Genomic DNA, 23,857 nt, shown 5'->3' on the forward strand with positions numbered 1-23,857 from the left:
GAGGATGGAGAGAATAATAGAGACAGGATGGGGTGAGAGAGAGAGGGAGAGAGAATGGAGAGAATAATAGAGACAAGATGGAGAGGGAGAGGGGATGGAGAGAGAGAGAGAGAGAGAGTATGGAGAGAATAATAGAGACAGGATGGAGAGGGAGAGAGGATGGAGAGAGAGAGAGAGGATGGAGAGAGAGAGAGAGAGAGAGGGGATGGAGAGAATGGAGAGAATAATAGAGACAGGATGGAGAGAGAGAGAGAGAGAGATAGGTGGGGAGGATAGAGAGAGATAGAGAGGGGGGAGAGAATGGAGAGAATAATAGATACATGATGGAGAGAGAGAGAGGGAGGATGGAGAGAGAGAGAGAGAGAGGTGGGGAGAGGATGGAGAGAGATAGAGAGGGGGGAGAGGATGGAGAGAATAATAGAGACAGGATGGAGAGTGAGAGAGATAGAGAAAGAGAGAGGGGAGACCCTGGCTGTCCAGAGTTTTTTTTTTCCGCAGACAAACTGACATATGTTGGAATGAATGGGATGGTGTGTGTGTGTCTGTGTGTGTGTATGTGTGTGTGTGTTTGCGCATCTCTGTATTTGTGTGTGTGTGTGTGTGTGTGTGTGTGTGTGTGTGTGTGTGTGTGTGTGTGTGTGTGTGTGTGTGTGTGTGTGTGCGTGCATGCAGCACCAGAGTTTGCGAATGCAGCAATTGAACATTGAGTGCTGCTCGGGTCTGTCTCATCTCAGGGCTCGAGCTGGGACGTGAGCCGTTACCTATTCACAGAATAATAACGGTCGTCACAAGGCGAACCGTGTGTGTCTGTGTATTCTAGGTTATTGGTTGAAATATAAGATATGACACTTGCCATTGTGAAGAAGGAGAAGAAGAACTTACCTTCACCACTATACCAGTGTGCTCGTGATTAACCTGATGCCTATAAACTCATTAATTAATTAACACTTTAATGACAATAGGCTACATCTTAACATGTAGTTGCTGTTCATAATCTTTCTGTGTAATTTGAAGAGTCTATCCTCATATTTGGCCTTCAGTTCCAAGCAATGAAACAAATCCCGTTACGCACGCCCCCCATCGATTGTCTTTGGATCATTACCGTCTTCGGGAACCGGGTGGGCGAAACGGAGAACATCGATGAGTGACCGAGTGGTAAGAACAACTCTTGGAGCCACGCGCTGTGTTCCAAATCAGACAACATTCTAAATGGTCTCTTTATAATAAATAAATAACTATAAATAAGTATAGCTAAATAAATGAATCAATAAAAACGTCATCACCATCATCATATGCCCATTCGCACAGTTATTGGCGAATATGTCTGATTCAATGTAAGTGTATGGATCCCACACCCAGGCGAGAGGTTCGCAGTAGCGGGAACCCCCCCCCCCGTCTCTCGGGCGGGCCGCCAGGTCCCGCACGCTCCAACCCCGTCTTGTTCACTTTCCACCCCGCCTCGAAGAGAGAGGTGGGGAGGAGTTGGGCGTGTGTAGTCTGGTGTGTATGGTGGGGTTAGAGGGATGGGGGGGGGCTCAAGCTTGCCTAGCCGTCTCGTAGTTACGTGGGGAGGTGTTGCGGGGGGTTGGGGGGAACCGCTCTCTCTCGCTCCAACCCTGGCTGCCTGCCGGCGCGCAGCCTGCCTGTTACTATATAAACACATACTGAGAGAGGCTGCCTGCGCTTCTCACTACACACACTCAGAGAAACCTGTATGTGAAAGACAGATATAGTTCGAGAGGGACAGAGAGAGTGACACGACAGAGAGTGTGTGTGTGAGTGAGAGAACGAACGCTACTAGTTGGGAAAGAAGGTATAGGGAGACGACTAACGGTTGCCTAAAGCAGCATCAGAAGACTCGGTGACGGTCTCTCTCTGGCTCCACCGGGCTCCCGCGCGCTCTGCTGCAAGAACTAACTGCAAAACGGATTATTTCATTTTGTAATTTTTAAAAATTTATTTTTCTCTTCGTCTGCTTCTTGAATAACACTTTATTTTACAATCTTGAGAAAGATTTAAGCAGGTATAATAGTTTTTTTTTGCGGAATAGAGGGAGAGGGGTTATTTTGGCAAGGTTTTCCTCTACTTTCCATTTCTTGTAACTTTTTTAAAAAGAAAAGCCCCAGTTTATTTTCAGAATACTTTCCGAGACTCGCTCACTGTTTCCACGTGCGCTCTGAGAGCGGGACAAATACTTGTCAAACGGATCTTTTTTTATTTATTATCCCGTATTGTTATATTTTCTTATTTAGGGAAATTGACCTACAAAAAACAAACCAAAAATGAGATTTCAAACGTTAATTCATCAGTTTCCACTCTCGATGAATGCTCTCCTTCATTAAAGTTATTGAAGGTGACGTTTTTTAAAAGGACTTTGTAACATATTTCTTTACACACTGATTGATAACCTTGGAACTGCGAGAGGGGAGAGAGCTCAGCGCGTCATCTCCATTGAATTCTTATCTATTTCAACGACAACAAAAACGAGCATTTTTATAGTTATTTATTTCATAATCAATCAATTACAATCAATCAAGTCATTTTTTATCGATAACCATCGATATATTGATTGATCATCCTCAGAGCATTTCCAATTCCTTATACCTCAACTTCCCTCAACCTGCACAGTGATTTCCTCCTCCCCACCACCACCACTACCACCATCACCCAGACACCGACCCTTCCTCGCCATGCTATTCGATAACTTTGACCTGGTTTCAGCCTTGGCCACCCTAGCGGCCTGCGCCGTGTCCATGGTCCTCCTCCTAGTTGTGTCCCAGCAACTCTGGCAGCTCCGATGGACGTCGACCCGGGATAAGAACTGCAAGCTGCCGATGCCTAAAGGTTCCATGGGGTTCCCCATCATAGGAGAAACCTGCCACTGGCTCTTCCAGGTAAGACCGTCACAATATGTCTCTCTCTCGCTCTTGTCTTTCTGTCTGTGGATGTTTGCGGGTCTCTTTTTTTAATGATTTGTTTTACGCACGTGTCTCTGTCTGTCAGTGGGTCTTTCTAGCCATGTGGAGGTGTGCGGGTCCACGAGGTTCATCTCCCTCTGGTCTTTTCTTCTGCTGTTGGATGACCTGTTCCACGTCCAGTTAGTCATTTAGCTCTGGATAAGAGCGTCTGCTAAATGACTTAAATGTAAATGTAAATGTAATACACTCACATCGGATGTGTATCCTACACTCACTACACGGCCATGTGCGTCGTTTTGGTTTGTTTGTTGTTGATGTTATTTATCCTTATATAAGACTGAGTTCATGGTTAGGAGGTTAACGGTCAGGGGGGTAGGGTAGACTAGGTGTTAAGGTGAGAGTTGGTCTCTCTCGGTCTCTGTGCCTCCCTAGACCGGCTCCCTCCCCTCTCCTCGGTCTCTGTGTCTCCCTAGACTGGCTCCCTCTCCTCGGTCTCTGTGTCTCCCTAGACCGGCTCCCTCTCCTCGGTCTCTGTGCCTCCCTAGACCGGCTCCCTCTCCTCGGTCTCTGTGCCTCCCTAGACCGGCTCCCTCTCCTCGGTCTCTGTGCCTCCCTAGACCGGCTCCCTCTCCTCGGTCTCTGTGTCTCCCTAGACTGGCTCCCTCTCCTCGGTCTCTGTGTCTCCCTAGACCGGCTCCCTCTCCTCGGTCTCTGTGCCTCCCTAGACCGGCTCCCTCTCCTCGGTCTCTGTGCCTCCCTAGACCGGCTCCCTCTCCTCGGTCTCTGTGCCTCCCTAGACCGGCTCCCTCTCCTCGGTCTCTGTGCCTCCCTAGACCGGCTCCCTCTCCTCGGTCTCTGTGTCTCCCTAGACCGGCTCCCTCCCCTCTCCTAGCTGTCCCCGAGTCGCTTCATAACTTTAGCGCAAGGTCTAAATGTAGCATTTTGGAAGCGTCAAGTTACTGAAACACGAACCATTTTTTCTATTGTGGATGTGTGTGCACAGTCGTGCGTAATAGTTGTGTGAATGAAATATTTGGCAACTTATCCACAGCTTGTTTATATTGGTCACTCTAGCGCAGGCTAGAATTCATATCAAGACCCATAAGCATGAAGAACTTGGCTTTTTATTCAAGTGTTCAAACTACTAAACAGAATTTCATTCAACTTTAATGGATCCGTCACACAGTCAGTAGCTTCTTAATAGGTCCCATCAGCGTGATATGAAAAGATCGATAAAAAGGTTGCGCGTGGGGGGGGGGGGGTTAATATAATAGTGAACGTGTCGTTTTAAAAAGTGATTAGATTCATAGAACGACCCCGCGAGGCTGCACGTGAGTCCCGTCACTAAGTTGCACTTGTCAGCGCGCTGAGGTGTCCCAGGAGCGCGCGCACACACGCACAGAGCGAGAGAGCAAGACGGCACGTTGTGTGGGGCTTGAACTCTCGGTGCTCCGCTCCCTGCGTGCGCTTTCATTTATACACGGTGCGACGCGTTCCCGGAATGCGCCGGGGACGAACCGCGGCCAAGTTTATAGAGAGGGAGAGAAAACATTAACATCTCTCTCTCTCGCTCTCTCGCTTGGACAACTGACTTGTCAGTTAGGCTAAAACATGGAAAACCAGGCAATACAATGACACGTTTCTTTGGGTAAGTTTTCAGCTGTGCGCAACGTTAATAACTGCTATTAGTCACAGATATCCCCCCAAATCCAGTCCCGAGAGGTCAAAACGCAAAACTGGAACAGTGTGTGTTCTCCCTTTATGCCATTATATAATATTTCCAAGTAAAAAGCTTTGAAATGTGTCTGAATGCACTGAGATGCTTGTTGCGGGCTTGCATACTTCAGAGAGAGAGAGAGAGAATATATATATATGTAGAGAGAGAGAGACAGTTTGCCAGCTGTGTGTGTCTCTCTCTCTCTCTGTGTGTGTGTGTGTGTGTGTGTGTGTGTGTGTGTGTCTCTGTGTGTGTCTCTGTGTGTGTCTCTGTGTGTGTGTCTGTGTGTGTCTCTCTGTGTGTGTGTGTGTCTCTGTGTGTGTGTGTCTCTGTGTGTGTGTGTCTCTGTGTGTGTGTGTGTGTGTCTCTGTGTGTGTCTCTGTGTGTGTCTCTGTGTGTGTGTGTGTCTCTGTGTGTGTGTGTCTCTGTGTGTGTGTGTGTGTGTGTGTGTGTGTGTGTCTCTGTGTGTGTCTGTGTGTGTGTGTGTGTGTGTGTGTGTGTGTGTCTGTCTGTGTGTGTCTCTGTGTGTGTCTCTGTGTGTCTCTGTGTGTGTGTGTGTGTGTGTGTGTGTGTGTGTGTGTGTGTGTGTGTGTGTGTGTGTGTGTGTGTGTGTGTGTGTGTGTGCATTTGATTGATATATTTAAAAGCAATCACATCAGAAGAGAAACCTCCAGCCAAACTCCCTTCACTTCTCATTTACTTAGAGGGAAACGTCCTGATGGTTAGTTCTACCGCTCTGGTTAACGGGAGACGTGTGTGTGTGTGTGTCTGCTACCGTGCAAGCTCCCGGTAAATCGATCCGCTTACTCCCCCCTACCCCCTCTCCATCTCTGCCACGTCATCCTATCTCTCAAAAACTCACCCTTCACCACATAAACACAGTCACACACACACACACACACACACACACACACACACACACACACACACACACACACACACACACACACACACACACACACACACACACACACACACACACACACACACACACACACACACACACACACCATTCAAGCTCTCACAAGCATGTCCCGCCAATGTTCAGCATATCAATCCACAACTCGACAATACAGACTACAACCATCCACGTAGGCAATACAGACTACTGACTACAACCATCCAACTAGGCAATACAGACTACTGACTACAACCATCCAACTAGGCAATACAGACTACTGACTACAACCATCCAACTAGGCAATACAGACTACTGACTACAACCATCCAACTAGACAATACAGACTACTGACTACAACCATCCAACTAGACAATACAGACTACTGACTACAACCATCCAACTAGACAATACAGACTACTGACTACAACCATCCAACTAGACAATACAGACTACTGACTACAACCATCCAACTAGACAATACAGACTACTGACTACAACAACCATCCAACTAGACAATACAGACTACTGACTACAACCATCCAACTAGACAATACAGACTACTACTGACTACAACCATCCAACTAGACAATACAGACTACTGACTACAACCATCCAACTAGACAATACAGACTACTGACTACAACCATCCAACTAGACAATACAGACTACTGACTACAACCATCCAACTAGACAATACAGACTACTGACTACAACCATCCAACTAGACAATACAGACTACTGACTACAACCATCCAACTAGACAATACAGACTACTGACTACAACCATCCAACTAGACAATACAGACTACTGACTACAACCATCCAACTAGACAATACAGACTACTGACTACAACCCCCAACTAGACAATACAGACTACTGACTACAACCATCCAACTAGACAATACAGACTACTGACTACAACCATACAACTAGACAATACAGACTACTGACTACAACCCCCAACTAGACAATACAGACTACTGACTACAACCACCAACTAGACAATACAGACTACTGACTACAACCCCCAACTAGACAATACAGACTACTGACTACAACTAGACAATACAGACTACTGACTACAACCCCCAACTAGACAATACAGACTACTGACTACAACCACCAACTAGACAATACAGACTACTGACTACAACCATCCAACTAGACAATACAGACTACAACTAGACAATACAGACTACTGACTACAACTAGACAATACAGACTACAACCACCAACTAGACAATACAGACTACTGACTACAACCACCAACTAGACAATACAGACTACTGACTACAACCACCAACTAGACAATACAGACTACTGACTACAACCATCCAACTAGACAATACAGACTACAACTAGACAATACAGACTACTGACTACAACTAGACAATACAGACTACAACCACCAACTAGACAATACAGACTACTGACTACAACCACCAACTAGACAATACAGACTACTGACTACAACCATCCAACTAGACAATACAGACTACAACTAGACAATACAGACTACTGACTACAACCCCCAACTAGACAATACAGACTACAACTAGACAATACAGACTACTGACTACAACCCCCAACTAGACAATACAGACTACTGACTACAACCCCCAACTAGACAATACAGACTACTGACTACAACCACCAACTAGACAATACAGACTACTGACTACAACCCCCAACTAGACAATACAGACTACTGACTACAACCACCAACTAGACAATACAGACTACTGACTACAACCACCAACTAGACAATACAGACTACTGACTACAACCATCCAACTAGACAATACAGACTACAACTAGACAATACAGACTACTGACTACAACCCCCAACTAGACAATACAGACTACTGACTACAACCATCCAACTAGACAATACAGACTACAGACTACAGACTACAACTAGACAATACAGACTACAGACTACAACCATCCAACTAGACAATACAGACTACTGACTACAACCATCCAAATAGACAATACAGACTGCTGACTACAACCATCCAACTAGACAATACAGACTACAGACTACAACTAGACAATACAGACTACAACTAGACAATACAGACTACAACCATCCAACTAGACAATACAGACTACAGACTACAACCATCCAAATAGACAATACAGACTACTGACTACAACTAGACAATACAGACTACAACCATACAACTAGACAATACAGACTACTGACTACAACTAGACAATACGGACTACTGACTACAACTAGACAATACAGACTACTGACTACAACTAGACAATACAGACTACAACCACCAACTAGACAATACAGACTACTGACTACAACTAGACAATACAGACTACTGACTACAACTAGACAATACAGACTACAACCACCAACTAGACAATACAGACTACTGACTACAACTAGACAATACAGACTACAACCATCCAACTAGACAATACAGACTACTGACTACAACCATCCAACTAGACAATACAGACTACTGACTACCTCCAACTAGACAATACAGACTACTGACTACAACTAGACAATACAGACTACTGACTACAACTAGACAATACGGACTACTGACTACAACTAGACAATACAGACTACTGACTACAACCCCCAACTAGACAATACAGACTACTGACTACAACTAGACAATACAGACTACTGACTACAACCATCCAACTAGACAATACAGACTACTGACTACAACTAGACAATACAGACTACTGACTACAACTAGACAATACAGACTACTGACTACAACCATCCAACTAGACAATACAGACTACTGACTACAACCATCCAACTAGACAATACAGACTACTGACTACAACTAGACAATACAGGCTATTGACTACAACTAGACAATACAGACTACTGACTACAACTAGACAATACAGACTACTGACTACAACCATCCAACTAGACAATACAGACTACTGACTACAACTAGACAATACAGACTGCTGACTACAACTAGACAATACAGACTACAACCATCCAACTAGACAATACAGACTGCTGACTACAACCACCAACTAGACAATACAGACTACTGACTACAACTAGACAATACAGACTACTGACTACAACTAGACAATACTGACTACAACCATCCAACTAGACAATACAGACTGCTGACTACAACCACCAACTAGACAATACAGACTACTGACTACAACCATCCAACTAGACAATACAGACTGCTGACTACAACCACCAACTAGACAATACAGACTACTGACTACAACCACCCAACTAGACAATACAGACTACAGACTACAACCATCCAAATAGACAATACAGACTACTGACTACAACCATCCAACTAGACAATACAGACTACTGACTACAACTAGACAATACAGACTACAGACTACAACTAGACAATACAGACTACTGACTACAACTAGACAATACAGACTACTGACTACAACTAGACAATACAGACTACTGACTACAACCATCCAACTAGACAATACAGACTACTGACTACAACCATCCAACTAGACAATACAGACTACTGACTACAACTAGACAATACAGACTACTGACTACAACTAGACAATACAGACTACTGACTACAACTAGACAATACGGACTACTGACTACAACTAGACAATACAGACTACTGACTACAACTAGACAATACAGACTACTGACTACAACTAGACAATACAGACTACTGACTACAACTAGACAATACAGACTACTGACTACAACTAGACAATACAGACTACTGACTACAACTAGACAATACAGACTACTGACTACAACTAGACAATACAGACTACTGACTACAACCCCCAACTAGACAATACAGACTACTGACTACAACCATCCAACTAGACAATACAGACTACTGACTACAACTAGACAATACAGACTACTGACTACAACTAGACAATACAGACTGCTGACTACAACTAGACAATACAGACTACAACCATCCAACTAGACAATACAGACTGCTGACTACAACCACCAACTAGACAATACAGACTACTGACTACAACCATCCAACTAGACAATACAGACTGCTGACTACAACCACCAACTAGACAATACAGACTACTGACTACAACTAGACAATACAGACTGCTGACTACAACCATCCAACTAGACAATACAGACTACAGACTACAGACTACAACTAGACAATACAGACTACAGACTACAACCATCCAACTAGACAATACAGACTACTGACTACAACCATCCAAATAGACAATACAGACTGCTGACTACAACCATCCAACTAGACAATACAGACTACAGACTACAACTAGACAATACAGACTACAACTAGACAATACAGACTACAACCATCCAACTAGACAATACAGACTACAGACTACAACCATCCAAATAGACAATACAGACTACTGACTACAACTAGACAATACAGACTACAACCATACAACTAGACAATACAGACTACTGACTACAACTAGACAATACGGACTACTGACTACAACTAGACAATACAGACTACTGACTACAACTAGACAATACAGACTACAACCACCAACTAGACAATACAGACTACTGACTACAACTAGACAATACAGACTACTGACTACAACTAGACAATACAGACTACAACCACCAACTAGACAATACAGACTACTGACTACAACTAGACAATACAGACTACAACCATCCAACTAGACAATACAGACTACTGACTACAACCATCCAACTAGACAATACAGACTACTGACTACAACCATCCAACTAGACAATACAGACTACTGACTACAACTAGACAATACGGACTACTGACTACAACTAGACAATACAGACTACTGACTACAACCCCCAACTAGACAATACAGACTACTGACTACAACTAGACAATACAGACTACTGACTACAACCATCCAACTAGACAATACAGACTACTGACTACAACTAGACAATACAGACTACTGACTACAACTAGACAATACAGACTACTGACTACAACCATCCAACTAGACAATACAGACTACTGACTACAACCATCCAACTAGACAATACAGACTACTGACTACAACTAGACAATACAGGCTATTGACTACAACTAGACAATACAGACTACTGACTACAACCATCCAACTAGACAATACAGACTACTGACTACAACTAGACAATACGGACTACTGACTACAACTAGACAATACAGACTACTGACTACAACCCCCAACTAGACAATACAGACTACTGACTACAACTAGACAATACAGACTACTGACTACAACCATCCAACTAGACAATACAGACTACTGACTACAACTAGACAATACAGACTGCTGACTACAACTAGACAATACAGACTACAACCATCCAACTAGACAATACAGACTGCTGACTACAACCACCAACTAGACAATACAGACTACTGACTACAACTAGACAATACTGACTACAACCATCCAACTAGACAATACAGACTGCTGACTACAACCACCAACTAGACAATACAGACTACTGACTACAACCATCCAACTAGACAATACAGACTGCTGACTACAACCACCAACTAGACAATACAGACTACTGACTACAACCACCCAACTAGACAATACAGACTACAGACTACAACCATCCAAATAGACAATACAGACGACTGACTACAACCATCCAACTAGACAATACAGACTACTGACTACAACTAGACAATACAGACTACAGACTACAACTAGACAATACAGACTACTGACTACAACTAGACAATACAGACTACTGACTACTACTAGACAATACAGACTACTGACTACAACCATCCAACTAGACAATACAGACTACTGACTACAACCATCCAACTAGACAATACAGACTACTGACTACAACTAGACAATACAGACTACTGACTACAACTAGACAATACAGACTACTGACTACAACTAGACAATACGGACTACTGACTACAACTAGACAATACAGACTACTGACTACAACTAGACAATACAGACTACTGACTACAACTAGACAATACAGACTACTGACTACAACTAGACAATACAGACTACTGACTACAACTAGACAATACAGACTACTGACTACAACCCCCCAACTAGACAATACAGACTACTGACTACAACCATCCAACTAGACAATACAGACTACTGACTACAACTAGACAATACAGACTACTGACTACAACTAGACAATACAGACTGCTGACTACAACTAGACAATACAGACTACAACCATCCAACTAGACAATACAGACTGCTGACTACAACCACCAACTAGACAATACAGACTACTGACTACAACCATCCAACTAGACAATACAAACTGCTGACTACAACCACCAACTAGACAATACAGACTACTGACTACAACTAGACAATACAGACTGCTGACTACAACTAGACAATACTGACTACAACCATCCAACTAGACAATACAGACTGCTGACTACAACCACCAACTAGACAATACAGACTACTGACTACAACCACCAACTAGACAATACAGACTACTGACTACAACCATCCAACTAGACAATACAGACTACTGACTACAACCACCAACTAGACAATACAGACTACTGACTACAACCATACAACTAGACAATACAGACTACTGACTACAACCACCAACTAGACAATACAGACTACTGACTACAACCATACAACTAGACAATACAGACTACTGACTACAACCATCCAACTAGACAATACAGACTACAGACTACAACCATCCAACTAGACAATACAGACTGCTGACTACAACCATCCAACTAGACAATACAGACTGCTGACTACAACCACCCAACTAGACAATACAGGCTACAGACTACAACTAGACAATACAGACTACAGACTACAACTAGACAATACAGACTACAGACTACAACCATCCAACTAGACAATACAGACTACTGACTACAACTATCCAACTAGACAATACAGACTACTGACTACAACCCCCAACTAGACAATACAGGCTACTGACTACAACCATCCAACTAGACAATACAGACTACTGACTACAACCATCCAACTAGACAATACAGGCTACTGACTACAACTATCCAACTAGACAATACAGACTACTGACTACAACCACCAACTAGACAATACAGACTACTGACTACAACTAGACAATACAGACTACTGACTACAACTAGACAATACAGACTACTGACTACAACCCCCAACTAGACAATACAGACTACTGACTACAACCACCAACTAGACAATACAGACTACAGACTACAACCATCCAACTAGACAATACAGACTACAACCCCCAACTAGACAATACAGACTACTGACTACAACTAGACAATACAGACTACTGACTACAACTAGACAATACAGACTACTGACTACAACTAGACAATACAGACTACAGACTACAACCATCCAACTAGACAATACAGACTACAGACTACTGACTACAACTAGACAATACAGGCTACTGACTACAACCATACAACTAGACAATACAGACTACAGACTACAACCATCCAACTAGACAATACAGACTACTGACTACAACCATCCAACTAGACAATACAGACTACTGACTACAACCATCCAACTAGACAATACAGGCTACTGACTACAACCATCCAACTAGACAATACAGGCTACTGACTACAACTAGACAATACAGACTACTGACTACAACTAGACAATACAGACTACTGACTACAACCCCCAACTAGACAATACAGGCTACTGACTACAACCATCCAACTAGACAATACAGGCTACTGACTACAACCATCCAACTAGACAATACAGACTACTGACTACAACCACCAACTAGACAATACAGGCTACTGACTACAACCATCCAACTAGACAATACAGGCTATTGACTACAACTAGACAATAGAGACTGCTGACTACAACTAGACAATACAGGCTACTGACTACAACCTTCCAACTAGACAATACAGGCTATTGACTACAACTAGACAATAGAGACTGCTGACTACAACTAGACAATACAGGCTACAGACTACAACCATCCAACTAGACAATACAGACTACTGACTACAACCATCCAACTAGACAATACAGGCTACTGACTACAACCATCCAACTAGACAATACAGGCTACTGACTACAACCATCCAACTAGACAATGCAGGCTACTGACTACAACTAGACAATACAGACTACTGACTACAACCACCAACTAGACAATACAGGCTACTGACTACAACTAGACAATAGATACTGCTGACTACAACCATACAACTAGACATTACAGACTACTGACTACAACTAGACAATACAGACTACTGACTACAACTAGACAATACAGACTACAGACTACAACAATCCAACTAGACAATACAGACTACTGACTACAACCCCAAACTAGACAATACAGGCTACTGACTACAACCATCCAACTAGACAATTCAGACTACTGACTACAACTAGACAATACAGGCTACTGACTACAACTAGACAATACAGACTACTGACTACAACCATCCAACTAGACAATACAGACTACAACCATACAACTAGACAATACAGACTACTGACTACAACCACCAACTAGACAATACAGACTACTGACTACAACTAGACAATACAGACTACTGACTACAACCATACAACTAGACAATACAGACTACTGACTACAACCATACAACTAGACAATACAGACTACTGACTACAACCATACAACTAGACAATACAGACTACTGACTACAACCATACAACTAGACAATACAGACTACTGACTACAACCCCCAACTAGACAATACAGACTACTGACTACAACCATCCAACTAGACAATACAGACTACTGACTACAACCATCCAACTAGACAATACAGGCTACTGACTACAACCATCCAACTAGACAATACAGGCTACTGACTACAACTAGACAATACAGACTACTGACTACAACTAGACAATACAGACTACTGACTACAACCATCCAACTAGACAATACAGGCTACTGACTACAACCATCCAACTAGACAATACAGGCTACTGACTACAACCATCCAACTAGACAATACAGACTACTGACTACAACCACCAACTAGACAATACAGGCTACTGACTACAACTAGACAATACAGACTACTGACTACAACTAGACAATACAGACTACTGACTACAACCCCCAACTAGACAATACAGGCTACTGACTACAACCATCCAACTAGACAATACAGGCTACTGACTACAACCATCCAACTAGACAATACAGACTACTGACTACAACCACCAACTAGACAATACAGGCTACTGACTACAACCATCCAACTAGACAATACAGGCTATTGACTACAACTAGACAATAGAGACTGCTGACTACAACTAGACAATACAGGCTACTGACTACAACCTTCCAACTAGACAATACAGGCTATTGACTACAACTAGACAATAGAGACTGCTGACTACAACTAGACAATACAGGCTACAGACTACAACCATCCAACTAGACAATACAGACTACTGACTACAACCATCCAACTAGACAATACAGGCTACTGACTACAACCATCCAACTAGACAATACAGGCTACTGACTACAACCATCCAACTAGACAATACAGGCTACTGACTACAACTAGACAATACAGACTACTGACTACAACCACCAACTAGACAATACAGGCTACTGACTACAACTAGACAATAGATACTGCTGACTACAACCATACAACTAGACAATACAGACTACTGACTACAACTAGACAATACAGACTACAGACTACAACAATCCAACTAGACAATACAGACTACTGACTACAACCCCAAACTAGACAATACAGGCTACTGACTACAACCATCCAACTAGACAATACAGACTACTGACTACAACTAGACAATACAGGCTACTGACTACAACTAGACAATACAGACTACTGACTACAACCATCCAACTAGACAATACAGACTACAACCATACAACTAGACAATACAGACTACTGACTACAACCACCAACTAGACAATACAGACTACTGACTACAACTAGACAATACAGACTACTGACTACAACCATACAACTAGACAATACAGACTACTGACTACAACCATACAACTAGACAATACAGACTACTGACTACAACCATACAACTAGACAATACAGACTACTGACTACAACCATACAACTAGACAATACAGACTACTGACTACAACCCCCAACTAGACAATACAGACTACAGACTACAACCATACAACTAGACAATACAGACTACTGACTACAACCATACAACTAGACAATACAGACTACAGACTACAACTAGACAATACAGACTACTGACTACAACCATCCAACTAGACAATACAGGCTACTGACTACAACCATCCAACTAGACAATACAGGCTACTGACTACAACTAGACAATACAGACTACTGACTACAACTAGACAATACAGACTACTGACTACAACCCCCAACTAGACAATACAGGCTACTGACTACAACCATCCAACTAGACAATACAGGCTACTGACTACAACCATCCAACTAGACAATACAGACTACTGACTACAACCACCAACTAGACAATACAGGCTACTGACTACAACTAGACAATACAGACTACTGACTACAACTAGACAATACAGACTACTGACTACAACCCCCAACTAGACAATACAGGCTACTGACTACAACCATCCAACTAGACAATACAGGCTACTGACTACAACCATCCAACTAGACAATACAGACTACTGACTACAACCACCAACTAGACAATACAGGCTACTGACTACAACTAGACAATAGAGACTGCTGACTACAACTAGACAATACAGGCTACTGACTACAACCTTCCAACTAGACAATACAGGCTATTGACTACAACTAGACAATAGAGACTGCTGACTACAACTAGACAATACAGGCTACAGACTACAACCATCCAACTAGACAATACAGACTACTGACTACAACCATCCAACTAGACAATACAGGCTACTGACTACAACCATCCAACTAGACAATACAGACTACTGACTACAACCACCAACTAGACAATACAGACTACTGACTACAACTAGACAATACAGACTACTGACTACAACCATACAACTAGACAATACAGACTACTGACTACAACCATACAACTAGACAATACAGACTACTGACTACAACCATACAACTAGACAATACACCCTACTGACTACAACCATACAACTAGACAATACAGACTACTGACTACAACCCCCAACTAGACAATACAGACTACAGACTACAACCATACAACTAGACAATACAGACTACTGACTACAACCATACAACTAGACAATACAGACTACAGACTACAACTAGACAATACAGACTACTGACTACAACCATCCAACTAGACAATACAGACTACTGACTACAACCATCCAACTAGACAATACAGACTACAGACTACAACCATACAACTAGACAATACAGACTACTGACTACAACTAGACAATACAGACTACTGACTACAACCATCCAACTAGACAATACAGACTACAGACTACAACAATCCAACTAGACAATACAGACTACTGACTACAACCATCCAACTAGACAATACAGACTACAACCATACAACTAGACAATACAGACTACTGACTACAACCATACAACTAGACAATACAGACTACTGACTACAACCATCCAACTAGACAATACAGACTACTGACTACAACCATCCAACTAGACAATACAGGCTACTGACTACAACTAGACAATACAGACTACTGACTACAACTAGACAATACAGACTACAGACTACTGACTACAACTAGACAATACAGACTACAACCATCCAACTAGACAATACAGACTACTGACTACAACCATCCAACTAGACAATACAGGCTACTGACTACAACCCCCCAACTAGACAATACAGACTACTGACTACAACCATCCAACTAGACAATACAGGCTACTGACTACAACCATCCAACTAGACAATACAGACTACAGACTACAACCATCCAACTAGACAATACAGACTACTGACTACAACAATCCAACTAGACAATACAGACTACTGACTACAACCATCCAACTAGACAATACAGACTACTGACTACAACCATCCAACTAGACAATACAGACTACAGACTACAACCATCCAACTAGACAATACAGACTACTGACTACAACAATCCAACTAGACAATACAGACTACAGACTACAACCATCCAACTAGACAATACAGACTACTGACTACAACCATACAACTAGACAATACAGACTACTGACTACAACTAGACAATACAGACTACTGACTACAACCCCCAACTAGACAATACAGACTACTGACTACAACCATCCAACTAGACAATACAGACTACTGACTACAACTAGACAATACAGACTACTGACTACAACTAGACAATACAGACTACTGACTACAACCATACAACTCCATCCCCCTTGTTCCTCCTCCATCCCCCTGGTCCCTCCTCCATCCCCTTGTCCCCTCCTCCACCCCCCTTGTTCCTCCTCCATCCCCTTGTCCCTCCTCCATCCCCCTGGTCCCTCCTCCATCCCCCTGGTCCCTCCTCCATCCCCCTGGTCCCTCCTCCATCCCCCTTGTCCCTCCTCCATCCCCCTGGTCCCTCCTCCATCCCCCTGGTCCCTCCTCCATCCCCCTTGTTCCTCCTCCATCCCCCTGGTCCCTCCTCCATCCCCCTGGTCCCTCCTCCATCCCCCTTGTCCCCTCCTCCATCCCCTGGTCCCTCCTCCATCCCCTGGTCCCTCCTCCATCCCCCTGGTTCCTTCTCCATCCCCCTGGTCCCTCCTCCATCCCCCTTGTCCCTCCTCCATCCCCCTGGTCCCTCCTCCATCCCCCTGGTCCCTCCTCCATCCCCCTTGTCCCCTCCTCCATCCCCCTGGTCCCTCCTCCATCCCCCTGGTCCCTCCTCCATCCCCCTGGTTCCTTCTCCATCCCCCTGGTCCCTCCTCCATCCCCTTGTCCCTCCTCCATCCCCTGGTCCCTCCTCCATCCCCCTGGTCCCTCCTCCGTCCCCTCTTTTTCTCCACATCAGATGCTCCTGTCGTGTGTAGAGAGAGTGACATTGAATTGACATGTATTGTTAGACAGAGACAGACAGACAGACAGACAGACACAGACAGACAGACAGACAGACAGACAGACAGACAGACAGACAGACAGACAGACAGACAGACAGACAGACAGACAGACAGACAGACAGACAGACAGACAGACAGACAGACAGACAACCCACTCTCTCTTTACCTCAGAGTGGTGGCTTCTTGCTGATCCCTCTCTCTTCTGTTCTCACCACACACACACACACACACACACACACACACACACACACACACACACACACACACACACACACACACACACACACACACACACACACACACACACACTCACCTCCTCCAGTGTTCTGGGGTTACCTCTGTCCCACTCGCTGATCTGAATAAATATAATTATAGAGCTGTGTGTGTGTGTCTGTGTGTGTGTGTGTGTGTGTGTGTGTGTGTCTGTGTGTGTGTGTGTGTGTTTTGTGCTGTCGGCCTAATAAAGGAGTCATTTGTATAACATTTCCACTCGCTCCACAAAGGCTACATTTATAGTAGTCTGACCGACTCACACCAGTCCAATCTACACACACTGGGAGTCTTTAAAAAAAAAACCTTCCACCGTGTTTGGACTGGGGCGGTGGAAAAAAGTAGTTCCTTTTATTGAGCACCTCTATGAAATATCTGATACAATTTATTACTGCAGAATAAAATAAAGTATTGAGAGAGAATGGTGGCTTCTGGGAGAGAGGCAAGCACGCAGTCTATATACAGTGTTGTAACGATGTGCAAATAGTTGAAGTACAAAAGGGAAAATAAATAAACATAAATATGGGTTGTATTTACAGTGGTGTTTGTTCTTCACTGGTTGCCCTTTTCTTGTGGCAACAGGTCACAAATCTTGCTGCTGTGATGTCACACTGTGATATTTCACCCAGTAGATATGGGAGTTTATCAAAATTGGGTTTGTTTTCAAATTCTTTGTGGATCTGTGTAATCTGAGGGAAATATGTGTCTCTAATATGGTCATACATTTGGCAGGAGGTTAGGAAGTGTAGCTCAGTTTCCACCTCATTTTGTGGGCAGTCTGCACATAGCCTGTCTTCTCTTGAGAGCCATGTCTGCCTACGGCGGCCTTTCTCAATAGCAAGGCTATGCTCACTGAGTCTGTACTTAGTCAAAGATTTCCTTAATTTTGTGTCAGTCTCTCTCTCTCTCTCTCTTTTTCTGTGTGTCTTAATGTATTTGTGTGTCTCTCGCTTTCCCTCTGTCACTCTCTCTGTCTCTCTACTGAGTGATGGAGAAGTGGGGCCTGGTTTTGGTTGCCGCAGGGGTGTGTGTGTGTGTGTCTGTGTGTGTGTGTACACTGTACAACATATAGGGGTGTTCCACATGCACAGGGTACAAGGGTCTCTTTCACTCTCTGTTATTGCACTGCCATGCACACCGGTAGTGTGTGCTTTCTCTCTCCCCCAATCTATCTCTCTCTCCCCAATCTCTGTCTCCCTCTCCCCCCCCTCTCTCTCCCTTGACCTCTTGGCCCACGTTTGAAGTCTGTTTTTGGAATAAGAGACAGAAGGAGAGAGGAGAGGAGAAGGAGAGAGGGGAACAGAGGAGGAGAGAGGGGAGGAAAGAGGGCAAGAGGGGAGGAGAGGGAAAGAGAGGAGGAGAGGAGGAGAGGAGGAGAGGAGGAGAGGGAAAGAGAGGAGGAGAGGAGGAGAGGAGGAGAGGATGAGAGAGGGCAAGAGAGGAGGAGAGGGAAAGAGAGGAGGAGAGGAGGAGAGAGGGCAAGAGAGGAGGAGAGGAGGAGAGAAGGAGAGAGGGGAAGAGAGGAGGAGAGGGCAAGAGAGGAGAAGAGGGCAAGAGAGGGGGAGAGAGGAGGAGAGAGGGCAAGAAAGGAGGAGAGAGGAGGAGAGGGCAAGAGAGGAGGAGAGGGCAAGAGAGGGGGAGAGAGGAGGAGAGAGGGCAAGAGAGGAAGAGAGGAGGAGAGAAGGAGAGAGGGGAAGAGAGGAGGAGAGGGAAAGAGAGGAGGAGAGAAGGAGAGAGGGCAAGAGAGGAGGAGAGGGAAAGAGAGGAGGAGAGGAGGAGAGAGGGCAAGAGAGGAGGAGAGAGGAGGAGAGAGGGAGAGAGGAGAGAGAGGGCAAGAGAGGAGGAGAGGAGGAGAGAAGGAGAGAGGGGAAGAGAGGAGGAGAGGGCAAGAGAGGAGAAGAGGGCAAAGAGGGGGAGAGAGGAGGAGAGAGGGCAAGAAAGGAGAGAGAGAGGAGGAGAGGGCAAGAGAGGGGGAGAGAGGAGGAGAGAGGGCAAGAGAGGAAGAGAGGAGGAGAGAAGGAGAGAGGGGAAGAGAGGAGGGAGAGGGCAAGAGAGGAGAAGAGGGCAAGAGAGGGGGAGAGAGGAGGAGAGAGGGCAAGAAAGGAGGAGAGAGGAGGAGAGGGCAAGAGAGGAGGAGAGGGCAAGAGAGGGGGAGAGAGGAGGAGAGAGGGCAAGAAAGGAGGAGAGGGCAAGAGAGGAGGAGATGGCAAGAGAGGAGGAGAGGGCAAGAGAGGAGGAGAGGGCAAGATAGGAGGAGAGAGGAGGAGAGGGCAAGAGAGGAGGAGAGGGCAAGAGAGGAGGAGAGGAGGAGAGAGGGCAAGAGAGGAGGAGAGGGAAAGAGAGGAGGAGAGAAGGAGAGAGGAGGAGAGAGGGCAAGAGAGGAGGAGAGTGCAAGAGAGGGGGAGAGAGGAGGAGAGAGGGCAAGAGAGGAAGAGAGGGTAAGAGAGAAGGAGAGGGCAAGAGAGGAGGAGAGAGGGCAAGAGAGGAGGAGAGGGCAAGAGAGGAGGAGAGGGCAAGAGAGGAGGAGAGGGCAAGAGAGGAGGAGAGGGCAAGAGAGGAGGAGAGGGCAAGAGAGGAGGAGAGAGGGCAAGAGAGGAGGAGAGAGGAGGAGAGATGGCAAGAGAGGAGGAGAGGGCAAAAGAGGAGGAGAGAGGAGGAGAGAGGAGGAGAGGGCAAAAGAGGAGGAGAGAGGAGGAGAGGGCAAGAGAGGAGGAGAGAGGAGGAGAGGGCAAAAGAGGAGGAGAGAGGAGGAGAGGGCAAGAGAGGAGGAGAGAGGGCAAGAGAGGAGGAGAGATGGCAAGATAGGAGGAGAGAAGGAGAGAGGGGAAGAGAGGAGGAGAGGGCAAGAGAGGAGGAGAGAGGGCAAGAGAGGAGGAGAGGAGGAGAGGAGGAGAGAGGGCAAGAAAGGAGGAGAGAGGAGGAGAGGGCAAGAGAGGAGGAGAGGGCAAGAGAGGAGGAGAGGGCAAGAGAGGAAGAGAGGAGGAGAGAGGGCAAGAAAGGAGGAGAGAGGAGGAGAGGGCAAGAGAGGAGGAGAGGGCAAGAGACGGCAAGAGAGGAAGAGAGGGCAAGAGAGGAGGAGAGGGCAAAAGAGGAGGAGAGAGGAGGAGAGAGGGCGAGAGAGGAGGAGAGAGGGCAAGAGAGGGCAAGAGAGGAGGAGAGAGGGCAAGAGAGGAGGAGAGAAGGAGAGAGGGGAAGAGAGGAGGAGAGAGGGCGAGAGAGGGCAAGAGAGGAGGAGAGAAGGAGAGAGGGGAAGAGAGGAGGAGAGAGGGCAAAAGAGGAGGAGAGAGGAGGAGAGAGGGCAAGAGAGGAGGAGAGAGGGCAAGAGAGGAGGAGAGGGCAAGAGAGGAGGAGAGGGCAAGAGAGGAGGAGAGGAGGAGAGAGGGGAAGAGAGGAGGAGAGGAGGAGAGATGGCAAGAGAGGAGGAGAGGGCAAGAGAGGAGGAGAGAAGGAGAGAGGGGAAGAGAGGAGGAGAGATGGCAAGAGAGGAGGAGAGGGCAAGAGAGGAGGAGAGGGCAAGAGAGAAGGAGAGGGCAAGAGAGGAGGAGAGGGCAAGAGAGGAGGAGAGGGCAAGAGAGGAGGAGAGGAGGAGAGGGCAAGAGAGGAGGAGAGGGCAAGAGAGGAGGAGAGAAGGAGAGAGGAAGAGAGGAGGAGAGAGGGCAAGAGAGGAGGAGAGGGCAAGAGAGGAGGAGAGGGCAAGTAAGGAGGAGAGAAGGAGAGAGGGCAAGAGAGGAGGAGAGAGGGCAAGAGAGGAGGAGAGAAGGAGAGAGGGCAAGAGAGGGCAAGAGAGGAGGAGAGATGGCAAGAGAGGAGGAGAGAAGGAGAGAGGGCAAGAGAGGGCAAGAGAGGAGGAGAGATGGCAAGAGAGGAGGAGAGAAGGAGAGAGGAGGAGAGAAGGAGAGAGGGGAAGAGAGGAGGAGAGAAGGAGAGAGGGCAAGAGAGGAGGAGAGAAGGAGAGAGGAGGAGAGAAGGAGAGAGGGCAAGAGAGGAGGAGAGAAGGAGAGAGGAGGAGAGAAGGACAGAGGGGAAGAGAGGAGGAGAGGGCAAGAGAGGAGGAGAGATGGCAAGAGAGGAGGAGAGGAGGAGAGGGCAAGAGAGGAGGAGAGGGCAAGAGAGGAGGAGAGAAGGAGAGAGGAGGAGAGAAGGAGAGAGGGGAAGAGAGGAGGAGAGGGCAAGAGAGGAGGAGAGGGCAAGAGAGGAAGAGAGGGCAAAAGAGGAAGAGAGGAGGAGAGAGGAGGAGAGGGCAAGAGAGGAGGAGAGGGCAAGAGAGGAGGAGAGGGCAAGAGAGGAGGAGAGAAGGAGAGAGGGCAAGAGAGGAGGAGAGAAGGCAAGAGAGGAGGAGAGAAGGAGAGAGGGCAAGAGAGAAGGAGAGAAGGAGAGAGGGCAAGAGAGGAGGAGAGAAGGCAAGAGAGGAGGAGAGAAGGAGAGAGGGCAAGAGAGGAGGAGAGGGGAAGAGAGAGAGACAGAGAGAGAGAGAGAGAGAGAGAGAGAGAGACAGAGAGAGATACAGAGAGAGACAGAGAGAGACAGAGAGAGAGAGAGAGAGAGAGAGAGAGGGAGAGAGAGAGAGAGAGCGATCCAAGGGCCGCATCCCATTGAATCTTTCCTGGATTCCTTGCATCCTTTCTCCTCAACTCCTTCTCAAAGTCTCCAATACGGTTGAGATAGAGGTGGCGAGAGAGAATGCAAGGAATCCTTGGAAATAACAATTGTGACGGAGCCAAAGTTATCTATGCTAATGCTAATCTGCCTAATACAAGAAATGTGGAAGAGAGGAGACCAACAAGAAGAGTGTGTGTTTGCAGCGCCGTCGAGTCGAGAGGTGAACAAACAGGATGTAACTCCCTGCTAAAATTAGCCTTGAAAATAACCAACCATTTACACCCAAACACACACACATAACACACACACACCCAAACACACACACACACACACACACACACACACACACACACACACACACACACACACACACACACACACACACACACACACACACACACACACACACACACACACACACACACATAACACACA

The 23,857-nt window shown here is 45.5% G+C and overlaps 1 protein-coding gene across 1 annotated transcript in view; it reads left to right on the forward strand.

Annotated features, from left to right (window-relative positions):
- Positions 1-1,678: 1,678 nt before the first annotated feature.
- The window catches only part of LOC115127502 (cytochrome P450 26B1), a 52,629-nt gene continuing 30,450 nt past the window's right edge, over positions 1,679-23,857 (forward strand). The window contains exon 1 of the mRNA XM_065025213.1: positions 1,679-2,894. Coding sequence (XP_064881285.1) covers positions 2,691-2,894 — 204 coding nt within the window. The 5' untranslated portion in view covers positions 1,679-2,690. The remainder of the gene's footprint in view (positions 2,895-23,857) is intronic.

Source organism: Oncorhynchus nerka, linkage group LG12 (assembly GCF_034236695.1).
Source record: "Oncorhynchus nerka isolate Pitt River linkage group LG12, Oner_Uvic_2.0, whole genome shotgun sequence".
Taxonomy (NCBI): domain Eukaryota; kingdom Metazoa; phylum Chordata; class Actinopteri; order Salmoniformes; family Salmonidae; genus Oncorhynchus; species Oncorhynchus nerka.